Below are 13,117 nucleotides of genomic sequence, written 5' to 3' on the forward strand. Positions count from 1 at the left end.
TAAGGAAATCAATACTTCCCAGATTCCCTCCAGCTCATTGGCACTTCTCTGTTTCATGGTCACCCTAGCTGAAATGGAATTTGGGAAAGTGAGCATGTGACATTTTCAGCCTTTTTAGTAGGAAGCCTGCAAGGGAGAAAGAGGTGGGGAATGACTGTTGGGTTAACCAACTGATAGTATTTATCACAGAGCTTAGGAGCTTAAGAGCAATGAAAGATAAAATCAGACAGTGACTATCCCATGTCAAGTGGGAATTCCAAAATAAGACAAAAAGGATGGGAGAGAGACAATATTTGAAGAAATGGTGCCTGAAATTTTTCCAGAATGATGAAAAACCAAAGATTCCTAATTATTCCCAAACAGGACAAATAAAGCAAAATATTCATTCAGACCAATCATAGCAAAACTGCAGAAAAACAAAGTAAAGACAGATAATCTACAAATAATTTCCGTTTACCAATAATTTAAAAAAAAAGACAACCTAGTAGGAAATTGTCAAAATCTAGAATAGGCAACTCACAAATGGCCAGTGAACGTTTAAAAAGATGTTTGGTCTTATTAATGATCAAGAAAATCTAAGTTGAAATAACAGTGACATACTTTTCCATAACCCTCAAAGGATGTAGAGAATCTGAGAAGTGAAAAAGTGAAAGTATAACTATCATAGAAGTTTTAGTACTGTGAACAGTGTTATGCCAACATGTTTGAAACAGAATGGACAGTTTTCTAAAGAAATATAAATTTATTTCTTCAAATAGTAAATGTAAATATTTTTTCAAAACTTACTCAAAAATAAATAGAACTTTAACCGTAAAAGAAGTTGAAGTAATTGTTTAAAATGTAGTCACACACACAAAGATACAAACAAAAGATCCAGTAAGCACAAATTCTACTAAACCCTTAAGAAACAGATATTCCTATCATGTATATCTGAGTCTAGAGAATTTAAAAAGTAATGAGGGGACCTACTTACACCGCTGGCCAGGGTGGAGTAACAGGAACCTGATTTATCTTCCCTTCTGAAACACTCAACAACTAACAAGTAACAACAGATAGTTTATGTAAGGAATCAAAGATACAATGAGAACTTGTTGGAAGATCGTATTATATACAAGAATACATTTTTCTTTTTGTGTTATAGTTAATATTTGCTTCTTTTTAACTTAACATTTTTTTCTAATTTTTATCTAATGTACTTCAGAAGTTGGGAAAGCTGGGAAGCGAATGAAATCATCTTGTTGACCTAATTGTCAGAGCCAGCGATTTCATTTGTACAGATGTCTGTGAGCAACTACTGACAAACATAATAATTAATTTCAAAAGCATTTAGGAATGTTTGTGAGCAAACATTTAACCAGTTTATGCCATCAACAGTTTATGCCATCCTGTTTTATTAAATTTGCTTTTCGATATCTTGGTGTGGATTGAAAAATAATATATTTAATTACACATGATACTTTTAAAATATGTCCAATCAGAATTGGCAGCAGTAATAATCCCAAGTTTTTTATCAAGTTCTATTGTTAAATTAGTCAGGGAAAATATTCACTTGTATGTGTATATTCAAGTAAATATAGGTTTCTGGCTGTAACATATCAGCAAGAATGATACTTTTAAAAAGTGAAAGCTCTACCGTGTTCTACAAATTTTAGCAAGCATTCCTCTTCAGCTACAGTGCAGTTTTAGCCTGCCATGTGACACCTGTGAGCAACTGCTCATAGAAAGAATAGGTGGGAGAGGATATGTGACATCATTGTTATTACTGTAAAAACAGCCAGAATGTGTGTCCTCCGAGGGTTGATGTGTTTGTATCCTGGTGAGGGGGACACTCCCACCCTGGGTCATATAGTCAGTGCAGGTGTCGCTTACTGAGTAAGCCAGTGTGTGCACCAGAACAGTTACCGTGTTTCCCTGAAAATAAGACCTAGCCGGACCATCAGCTCTAATGCGTCTTTTGGAGCAAAAATTAATATAAGACCCAGTATATTATATTATATTATATTATATTATATTATATTATATTATATTATATTATATTATACCCAGTCTTATACTAAAATAAGACCAGGTCTTATATTAATTTTTGCTCCAAAAGACTCATTAGAGCATTAGAGCTGATGGTCCGGCTAGGTCTTATTTTCGGGGAACACGGTACCACACACACAGGTTAGGTTCTTCAGGTCACCTGTGGAGGGAGGTGATTGCAAATCAGGATTTTATGAGGATATCGAAATGATTTCTTAGGCATAACTGAGCCTACGCTGTAGTATAAACTTTATAAAAGATACTTAAAGAGCTAATTCAAGTGTTTCATGTTTACTATATGCTGGGCATTATCCGTGTATTGACTCATTGGGCGCTCCCAGAAGTCCTGTGAGGTAGACGCTCCTTATGTGTGGGCCAGTACAGCACATGCAATTCAATGAAAGATGACATGGCTGGTGAGTAGCAAAGGCAGGAGTCCAGGCAGGTGGGGTGACTCCAAAGCCGGTGTCTTAGCTTCTCAGTGAGCCTGTATCCAGGACAGCTGAGCCACCCTTGGACTATTAGAGCACAATTTATTCACAGTACACACACACACACACACACACACACTCATATATGACATGCTGTGTTGTTGTTGTAATTTATCTCATTATAGGGTTTATCTCCATCTCCCCCCGCCCCAAGACCGTGAGCTCTTAAGGGCAAGAAAGCTTCTCTCTTTTTTTTTCAATTTTTCACCCCTGTGGTAAGATACAAATAACATGATCCAAGTGTCTGTTTCTTGGCCAATACCACACTATCTTGATTCATATAGCTTTCTAAATCGTGAAATCGAATCTTCCAAGTTTATTCTTTTCAGAATTGTTTTGGCTGTTCTAGTACCTTTGCATTTATAGATTTTAGAATCGGTTTGTCGATATCTACCAAAAAAACTTGTTGGGATTTTGACTGGGATTGTGTTGTAGCTATAGATCAGATTGGGAAGAATTGGCATTTTAATGATAGTCAGTCTTCCAATCCATAATCATGGAATACATCTCCGTTATTTAGATTTTTAATTTATTTTATCAGTGGTTTGTAGTTTTCTGCATATAGAACCTGCACAGATTTTTTAGATTTATACTCTTGTTGTTTTCCTCCTCCTCTGCGTCCTCCTCTGTCACCATCTCCACCTCCTCCTTTTTCTTCTTCTTCTCCTTCCTTTTTAAATGGTTTGTTTGTTTGTTTGTTTGTTTGTTTGTTTGTTTGTTACAAATCCAGTTCATTGCTGGGTATATAGGAAAGCAGTTGACTTTTGGATATTGGCTTTGTATCCTCAAACTTGACTAAACTTGAATATTAGTTCCAAGAAGTTTTATTGTAGACTCTTTGTAGTTTTCTTCGTAGACCATCATCTCTTCAGTAAATAAAGACAGTTTTATTTCTTCCTGTCCCATCTGTATGCCTGTTGTTGTTTTTTCTTGCCTTGTTGCACTAGCTAGAAATTCTGGTGCAGTGTTGAATAGGAAAGGTGAGAGAGGACAACCTTGCTTTGTTCCTTTTTCCTGATCTTAGGGGAAAAGTTTTCAGCCTCTTACCATTAAGTATGATGTCAACTTTTGGGTTTTGGTATATATCCTATATTAGGTAAAAGAAATTCCCTTCTATTCCCACTTGTTTTTAGAGTTTTTATCATGAATGGTTGTTGAATTTTATGTAATGTTTTTTCTGCGTCTGTTGATACGATCATATGTTTGTTTTTTTATTTAGTCTGTTAACATGAATTACGTTGATTGATTTATGGACGCTGAACCAGCCTTGCATATTTAGGATGAACCTCACTTGATCACGATACAGTTTGCTAATATTTGCTAAGGATTTTTGTGTCTATGTTAATGTAAGAAATTGATCTGTAGTTTTCTTGCAATGTGTTTGGTTGTTTTTGGTATTAGGATAGTGCTGACTTCATAGAATTAGGAAGTTGTTCCTCCTCTTCTATTTCCTGGAAGAAATTGTGTAGAATTGGTATTATTTGTTCCTTAAGTATTTGGTATCATTAACCAGTAAAACCACCTGGGCCTGGTGTTTTCTTTCTTGGCAGGTTTTTAACTGCTAATTGAAATAAATTGTATACATTATCAGATTTTTATTAATGCAGCATACTCTCTCTTTTCCTGAAATGTGCTAAATTCTTTCATTAAATCTGATGTTGACGATGTACCAAAACATTTTCAATTTAATTATTGTTAGGTTCAGTCATGTGAGATAGTCTGAGTAAAACTGTGAATATTGATCAGACTTGTGAATCCTCTCTGGGATGGAAGACACATCCTTCCCATCATGTACAGGAAAGTTTGCCGTCTCTCATGCATTTGTAGGCATTCCTTCATTTCTCAGAACTTGCTTATCTCCTAAATAGCATGCTCAATTCTTGATTACTTCTTCTTTGTATTTATTGTCCTATTAACAATCCTCCTGCTATAAGAATTTTAGCTTTTCATGCATCAGTCTGTGTGCACAGTCATAACTGCAGTATTTTAGGTAGAAGGAGACTTTTTATCCTTGTATTCTGTGAAAACTGTTTCTTTGTCAATTTTTCTAGGTGTATCTGTGTGGTACGTTCCACTTATTCCTTCTCCACCTCTTTCTCACGACCAGTGATATGCTGATGATTTTTTAGTATAACCAGGGAGCAAAATTGATAAAATATATTTAGATATTGTTGAAACAGAGCATAAATGACTGATTACAGGGGTTAGCCAGCCCAGGGCTTACCACCCCGGAACAGATGTGCTAAGTAAGTTCCGCCTAATTTTTCTGCAGCATTTCTGTTTTTGGCTTTACATTAGGGTCCCTTCCTACTATTTTGTTGTGACCACAAAAGAATCCAAATTCAATCCCAAGTGAATATTAAACACGTTAAGTGGCACAGATCTCAGGAAAGCTTGACCAAGTGTTCCACGTCTCTAGGGCACTAGCCCTGTGACAGGCACTTCCCAGCCTCTACTTTCTGCTTGCATGTTGCCTACTAAATTGGGGAGCAGGGGAACCAAAAACATTGAATAGTGACACTTAATTTTGGTAAAACCAGTGGTTGCATTTTAAATTGGCTTTTGTGGTAATCCCATTTTTGGGACTATATCTTAAGGCACTAATTCAACAGAAGGGAACAATACCAGACAAAGATGCTTATTGCAAAGTCTGTAATACGAAGAAGTGAACACAAACTACACATTGACCGCTAGGAGGTGGTCATGTCAGTGATGGGACAGCAGTTCCCTTGGACAGAGCGTATCCACTAAAAAGACAGCCAATGACACAGTGCAACAGTGGGAAATGGTGAATGAAAAATGTTATATAAGAAAAGCACGGAGCACACAATAGTGTGTCCACTGTGCTGGAAGCATATGTGGGGAAACAGGTGTACATTCAAATGTAGTTTAGAGAAGTAGAAATCCTTTTATGATAATGGAATTATAAGTGACTTTCTCTTTCCAAAACTTTGTTTTGATGCTGTCATGTTAAAAGATGAGCGGGGCGGGAGGTCACATCTAATGTTTTTTAAAAGGGACAGTATCTCCTGAGTAAATAGGGAGAAAAAGCTTTTCTTTTAAATAATCACAATTCACACCATCTCGGTGTTGCCTGCACTGTCCGTCCCTGGGGGAGGGTTTCTAAGCAGCACAGGGTCTGACCTGGACCTTAGCCCCTGTGGGAAAGGGGCCTGTGGCGTGCCCCCGTGACCTCTTCCCTTCTGCTGCAGGAGCTCAGTGAGATGCTGTACACAGACCGGCCCGACTGGCAGAGCGTCATGCAGTACGTGGCCCAGATCTACAAGTACTTTGAGACATAAACCTGGAGGGCCTGACAGCAGCCACTGCCGCCTGCGGTTTGTCCTGGAAGCACCTGGTCACTTTCCACAGGCCCTGCTCCGCCTGTCCACAGCTTGGCCGTCTGGATTTCAAAGGAAGGTTCAATGCGGGGGATCCAACATGCAAATAAGAAACAGAGCTGGCTTCCATCATGCACCCACCTTGAATCCAGACACGTTTGGAGTGTAAGTTGGGGAAGCGTTGCTCTCCCAGGGCCTCCCTCCTTCCAGACCCAAGAGACCCCAGTCACACCACGTGACTTCTTACTTGAGCTGCACTGAGATTCACAACAAACAGCACTTCTAAATCAGTCATCTTTTTATTAAAACTCCTGGCTTCTACTTTTATGAAAACTTTGCCCTTGCTACCCCGCACCCTCCTCCAAAAAACACCCAACAAAAGACAAAGAAACATTTCCTCTCAAGCGGTCTGGAAACACACAAATCCTGCCTTTTGGGGAAATATGCTTACATTCGAGGTAATGATTTTAACACCTAGAACTTGATTACATTTTTTAGACCTCGTTATCACTCATTTGATTCTGTGGATGGAAGATAAAATGTGAGAATAATAAAGGGTAGTTTGCTGCACTGTCCCTTTGGGTGTCCTACGGAGAGCAGTGTGCACTGTCCCAGGCAGCTATGTGCTAGGACACGGCTCCCGGTGCTCAGCCAGCACCGGAATGCAGAAAGGGAACCTCAGTAACTGTCCGCCTCCTCCATCTGCCCTCCCATTTAGTCACACTCCCATTCACACCCACACATATTTGTTCCATGTGCAGAACTTGACAGAGAGCCACTCGTGTAAAATGGCTTGTGACTGCCAGGGTCTTTGGGTATTTGCACAATGAAACAGTCTGAAGATGTGTATTTCTTAGGATACTGGGCAGACAACGAGTTTAAACAATACTTCCACTTTAGGCTTAGTTTTTAGTACCTCATGAGGCCTTTATGTTCGCATGGCCAAAGGAAGCCCTCAGGGATGGGCAGAGATGGGTCTGTTTATAATTAAACAAAGGAAAATTCTGTTTCTCTGCTATCCTGCGGTCACCTGGAGTGGCCCCGGTCGCCTCAGAAGTCCTCTGTGCAGGTAACCACCTGGTGGCTCTTTGGTATTCTTGTCGGGCAAATAAAGGTGCGTGGCATAGTAAAGGGGTGCGGTTCACATAGGTAAATCTGAGGTGACTTCGTCAGTACCCATCCCTTGCTGATCGAGGTGCCCTTAGCTCTGTGTTAGTGCCCCTCAGACAAAGGGTCATCCTTAACATACGTCACTGAGAGCTACAATACGGCTTTCATTGCTTAAAGAAAATCTCTGATGGCTGGTCAGGCCCTTGCTCACAGCTGGGGGCCTAGTGGCTGTGAGCGGGGCCTCCCTCTACTCACCTGTGTGGAGCTGGCCGCTCGGCTCTGCGGGCCCATCTGTCCTCCTCAGGCTGCCACGCTGCCCTGCCAGTGATTCTCCTCTGTGGCTGTACATCACAATCCTGGGGAGCTGGTTAAAAAAACTGCCCACCTGCCCCATCAGTGGAACCCAGATATCTGGGATGGGACCAGGGATGCGTTCTATGTGTCGTTGGAGTTGCCGAGATCCACTGAGGGGCAAGCCGCCTTCATCAGTCCGCAGGGCAGCGAGCTCTGAGCAGTGTGGTGACAGTGATTTCATAACTGACCCTTTGTTCTCAGTTGGGAGGTGGAGGCACAGTCTGATCTAATTCTCCTCACTCCTTCCTGATGAACAATTGAAAGTTATTACTTGTGTTGCTTCATGCATCTGTCTTTTGTTGACATAACTGATTGGCTTTCATTTTCTCCTGTGCTTCTGTCTTGCTCACCTTTACGGTGGGGGAAAGTGACATGCCAAGTAGTTGTGTTGGGCTGTTGGTGATTGTGTTTAAGCTGGGATTATACTGGGCTTTATGGGGGAGAGGCATTGAGGTCTTAGGATACCTGGAGGGGGTGTTTAGCATTACCAGCGCCCTGTTTTGGTGATAAATGATTCAGCATGAGCTCTGGGCAAAGCAGTCTCTCTCTGTGTTGGGGACCATTCCCTTCAGGTTAAAAAGGAAACAAATGTCATACAAAAGAAAGGCCATGTGACAATTTAGTTTTATAATTCAAGGAAGTTCCTTGACTACCATTTTCTTTGCCAGTGGGCGTGGATGGAGAGGAAGTGTGTCCTATTCAGAGAAACACAGGTTTGTCTGGCCCTGCGGGGTCCTGGGAGGGGGACTGAAGGCAGCTGGGGAGCAAGGTCAGACTCCCAGCACCGCAGGGCCTGGGGGGACGCTGTGCCAACCCAGGTGGGGCCACACAGTGGAGATCTTAGATCCATTTTTAATTGGAGAGGTCAGAGAACACGGCGAATGTGGAAAATTGATAAACTTAGAAAACAAGGTAGCATCAACAAGTTGTATTAGTCCCAGTTTTCTGTCCTGAGGTTTTCAGAAGCTACACTATCCATGTTTCTTCCCATCTTCCTTCGGTCAGTACTCAGACATTTAGGATTATATGGTTGTCCTGCAGAGCCTTTTTTTTTCATGTGTTATTTTTATTATGTAAAATACTTGTGCAAAATTCAAGACCCAAGAGAGTGGAGGAGTTTTTGAAAGACATAAAGAGACATGGTTCTCTGCATTGTGAGTTGTTTCGTGGACTTGAAATTTAATCGATGGATAATTCTGCCATGGGCCCTGTCCCACCGGGTTAGCGTTCTGAGGAACCAAGCACATTCACACTTCTCTGGTCCTCGTCCTTTCTCACTTCAGAAACGACGTTAGCCTTTGGTTTTCGTTCTTCATTCTGTTGTTTTACAGCTTTTGTTGACAACATCCAAAATAGATGCCGCAGGTGTGACACAAAACACACTTCCCAAAGTGAGCAGCCACCTGGCGTGACGAATGTCTGTGGTGTTCTCTCTCTGCAGAAGATTGGCCGGACTCTCTCAATCTCCTCACTCCCACTTCCCCACTGAGGGGAGGGCAGGCATTTCACTGGAGTGTGGACATAGAGGACCCTAGTCGGTAAACACAAACCTATTTGCCAAATCCAGCAGTTCTTCCCATTCCAAAGCCTGAGTGCCATTTTGAGATGAACTACCAATGATATGCAGTAAAGCATGTAACCTAGCAACTTTTTTTGAAGTATTTTTAATATTTCAGTTGCCCAGGTTCCCTGGATGTTTCACTTCTCTGACCCAGGTTAGAGTTGGCTGTTCCATCCTGAGTAGCTACTAACTTGAACTACACTAGTCGAATGCAGTTGATACATCTGTCGCCTCATTTGTGTACAGAGCACACCAGGGTAGCGAGCGTTGTCAGGACATGATGTGCCAACAGAGTGGTGCTGAACTATGAACACGAAAGTATATGATGTGTGACTAAGATTTCTAATAAATATATTTTGTTTCTGTCTGATTATGAATTTTTCCCAGTGATATTTATTAACATTTTCTCAAAGTGCCAAGTTTACGTTCAGTGTTTTCAAACAAGCATCCTCATGTCCTTATTCCTTGTTGGACTGTGATCCGCACTGCAGCTGCCATTGGCTGGCATTACTGGAAGTTACTGGTGACGATTGAGATCCAGTCCTGCTGGCTCCTCCCTTTCGCAGTTCTCTTGCTGTGACTATGGTCTCCTGTGAAAATCACCCTTCAGATCCTGTCCAGGATGCTACAGAGCTGTTCACATGTGCACACGACAGGCGCCCATGCCACAGGCTGCCCCCACTCAGCATGTGTGCTGTGACTGAATGCTAACTGAAGTCTTGGAAAGCACACGCTAGGTGGTGGTAAGCAGGAGGGGATTATGCGAAGATCATGGAGGCAGAGTTAACAGGAACTTTAATGGACAGGGGATGCAGCTGTGTTCTGATACCAGTGTGTTGTGCGTGCTGTTCAGGTATCACTTGGAGGCCACTTTCACTGATATCTTAGGTACCCAGTGCTGCCCACAGGAAAGAAGAAAGGAGGCTGCCCATCCTAGAATCATTTCCCCCTCCAGGGAAGCTCCACTGTCACTGGTCTTTTTCTCCTGAGGGACTCTCCATCTTCTCAGAATGCCACAGTCTGTGATAAGAGCCTAACAGATGCTGAGCCAGGACATTAGCCACCATTCACTTTCCTCTGTGGACAGATGACGGGACTGCACCCACGAGGCCCGGTGGCTGAGGTGGTTGGAGCTCCTTGCTGCTAACGCTGAGAAGTTGCTGGTTCGATTCCCACATGGGCCAGTGAGCTGCGCCCTCTACAACTAAGATTGTGAACAATGGCTCTCCCTGGAGCTGGGCTGCCGTGAGCAGCCGGAGTTTTGGCATAAGCTGCCGTGTGCCACCATGAGCAGCCAGTGGCCAATGTGAGTGGCCGGCAGCTATCATTAGCGGTCAGCAGCCGGCGAGAGCTGCCATGAGCAGCTGTGAGCGGCCGACCGGCAACCGACTGCCTCAGCCAGGGGGAGCACAAGGCTCATAATACCAGCATGGGTCAGGGAGCTGTGTCCTACACAACTAGACTGAGAAACAACAGCTTGCGGGGGGGGGGGGGGGGACAGTGCGGGGGGAGGCAGAAGAAGTGGGGGGAAGAAACATCTGATTACCTGCAGCCGTGCTCAGCTGCTCAGTCTGCACACACATATGTACACACGCACGGGCATTTGATGAACAGCCAGTGTCTCTGCACTTGCAAATCAATCCCTTCTAGAGTTTCCCGTTGTCTGGGGCCCATCAGGGAAGTCCCTGTTCTGCAGGCCTGGACCCCTCTGTGAGAGAAGCACATCCCCAGATATTTGTTGGGAATATCGGCCCATATGTGTTGTCAGCAAGAGGTTCCCTCTGGAGCCTGATGCGCGGGGAGTGCTCGCTGTAGCGTCTGTTGTCATGAGGTCAGTGGCCATCTGCTGCCACAGACGACAGGACTACCTGCAGGCCATGCCCTCGGCCGCCGGGCTCCCTGGGTGCACAGCCAGCTCCCCCTTCTCTCAGTGCACGGGGTGCTGCCGCTCTTCCCACGCCACACTTCACTCCCTGAAGGCAGAGCCACATACTCATTTGCTCAACGACGCCTCCACCTTCTGCGGAATTGTTACTGGATACATCATTTTTGCTTAATTGGTGGAAACATCCAGCGACCACAACTCTCGTTCCAACTTGGAATTTCCCACTGAGTTCCGAAGAACAGACACCTCAGCATCCAGCCTGATCTCACTGCTGAGGGCAGGCTTGTGCACAGCCATTTCCAGCATTTTCTACTTGATGGTAAAAATCCCAGAAAGACCCCTGGGAGAAACTTGAAACCTGGTGGCCTGATGTCATCATTTTTCTTTCTTTCTTTGTTAACATTACTTCTGTCATCATGAGTAAAATGGCACATTTCTGAGCAGAATCTCAACCTCCCAAACTCTTCAAATGAGTTCAGTCTAACTTAACTCACTTGCCCTACCAAAACCTCAGTGAAATTTTTCTGGATTATGAAAAATAAGCCATAAAAACATTTGGCCTGGACATCTAGCAGGGTTGGTCAAGGAGCCCTGTCCCACCTCCCACTCATCCATCTGGGACACTATTTATACCACTCCTTAAACCGTATCATTATCCTCGTATCAGGAAAATGAAGCAAAACAGAAAAGGGAACATAGGAAAGCCACAGCCTCTCTTTACTGTTGCATGTGACCTCAGGAGGCTTGGCCATGTCTTGAGAAGTCTTATCCTAGAAGACGCATCCAGCAGGACCGAGGCAGCCTCAGAACTTCTTGGGCTGTTAGCACCTCACTGGGCTCTTCCAGTTGCCAGGAACAACCCCAGACAGTGTTCCAGGCGTGGGGTAGATGAAGACAAGTCATACCCAGTCCTGGGGAGGCATTTCAAACTCACATTTAACTCCCACAGTCAACCACTTAAGTTTGCAGAAAAAAAATAGCTAAAAACAAAGTATGACTATTGCCACCTGCCATTCCAGCCCACGATCTTGTGCCCCAGAGCAAGCATGAGGTAGATGTGTGTTTTCCCCTCCAACTGCCTCCATTCCTACAGGTCAGTCATTGTGTGAATGTCTTATGACACTGAAATCACACTTGAAACACGTGATTTCAGTGTTTAAAGCTATGTTTGGGGTACAACTTGGCTTCTAACTGCAAGCCAACTACTTCATCTGATGCTCAACCTACCCCTGGACGACAACTTGATCGTGTTGGGCTCATTTGAGAGAGAATTTGTAAATGTTCAAGATGGTATATTTTTTAAGGCGTTTTTAAGGGTAACTTTGACAAAGAGGTTTCAAACTTCCACACTGATTTCAGATCCTAACTCCTTAAAGAGAGGCACCTTTCAAAGTTCAGATCTGTTGGGGCCCAAGGGAGCACTTTTTTGATGCCCCTCTCCCAAGGCCGGGGTGAGGGTCCTGCCTCCAGTGCTGCTGTCCTGTACTACACTACTGTATCAGGCTCCTGTTGCTGCTGTAACAAATGACCACACGCTTAGTGGCTTCGAACAACACAAATGGATTATCTTACAGTTCTGGGGTCCGAAGTTCAACACTCATCTCATTGGGTTAAAATCAAGGTGTTGGCAGGACTGAATTCCTTTCTGGAGGCTCCATGGGTGAATCCATTTCATTGACTTTGTCAGTTGCTTGAGGTCATCCCCCTTTCCTTGGCTTGTGACCTCTTTCCTTCATTTTCAAAGCCAGCACTATTGCGTATTTCTGGCCATTGTTCTGCAGTCCTGTGTCACTCTGGTTCTCTGCAGCTGGGAAGAGCTCTGATTTCAGGACTCATGTGATGAGATTGGGTCTAGCTGGGTAATCAGGCTATTCTCCCCATCTCAAGGCCCATATCCTCAATCCCAGCTGCAGAGTCCCTTTTGCTATGTAAGGTAACCCATTCAAAGGTTCCAGGGAGTGGGGAGTGGATGTCTTTGGGAGCCGTTATTCTACCCACCACAGCCATCTTTTCTATGTCCTCCCATTAACAATGGAACCTTCCTATATCCTACTTATAATTACCAAGCTAAAGAGGCAGGGTTGGGCCTCCCCATCCTGTCTGTTTGGATACTGTTTTTCATACGAGATTCTTTCACAAGTCACTAACCAGCCGATGGTTACCAACCCTTGGTCAGGTGACTTATCTCTGACCAGTCAGCGGGGATGGGTGTCATGTGATACCAAAATACAGCCACCCTGCTCAAAAATTAGCCAAACCTCTTGCAGACTAGAGCTGTCTCCCTCCAAAGGCAGTGATGACAGGGGAAGACCATGCCCTGATGTGTTCCATGGGATGGAAACCAGGTTTC

At 43.7% G+C, this 13,117-nt stretch overlaps 1 protein-coding gene across 3 annotated transcripts in view; it reads left to right on the forward strand.

Annotated features, from left to right (window-relative positions):
* SPECC1 (sperm antigen with calponin homology and coiled-coil domains 1) overlaps nucleotides 1-9,252 on the forward strand; it is a 241,634-nt gene extending 232,382 nt beyond the window's left edge. For 2 of the 3 annotated variants that reach the window (XM_074319356.1, XM_074319357.1), the window contains one exon: nucleotides 5,729-5,964. In XM_074319356.1, coding sequence (XP_074175457.1) covers nucleotides 5,729-5,818 — 90 coding nt within the window. In that variant the 3' untranslated portion in view covers nucleotides 5,819-5,964. Of the gene's footprint in view, nucleotides 1-5,728 lie in introns of all 3 variants that reach the window. The other variant, XM_019757420.2, reaches the window with a different exon arrangement.
* Nucleotides 9,253-13,117: the final 3,865 nt, after the last annotated feature.

The sequence above is a fragment of the Rhinolophus sinicus genome, linkage group LG15 (assembly GCF_036562045.2).
Source record: "Rhinolophus sinicus isolate RSC01 linkage group LG15, ASM3656204v1, whole genome shotgun sequence".
NCBI classification, from domain to species: Eukaryota; Metazoa; Chordata; class Mammalia; order Chiroptera; family Rhinolophidae; genus Rhinolophus; species Rhinolophus sinicus.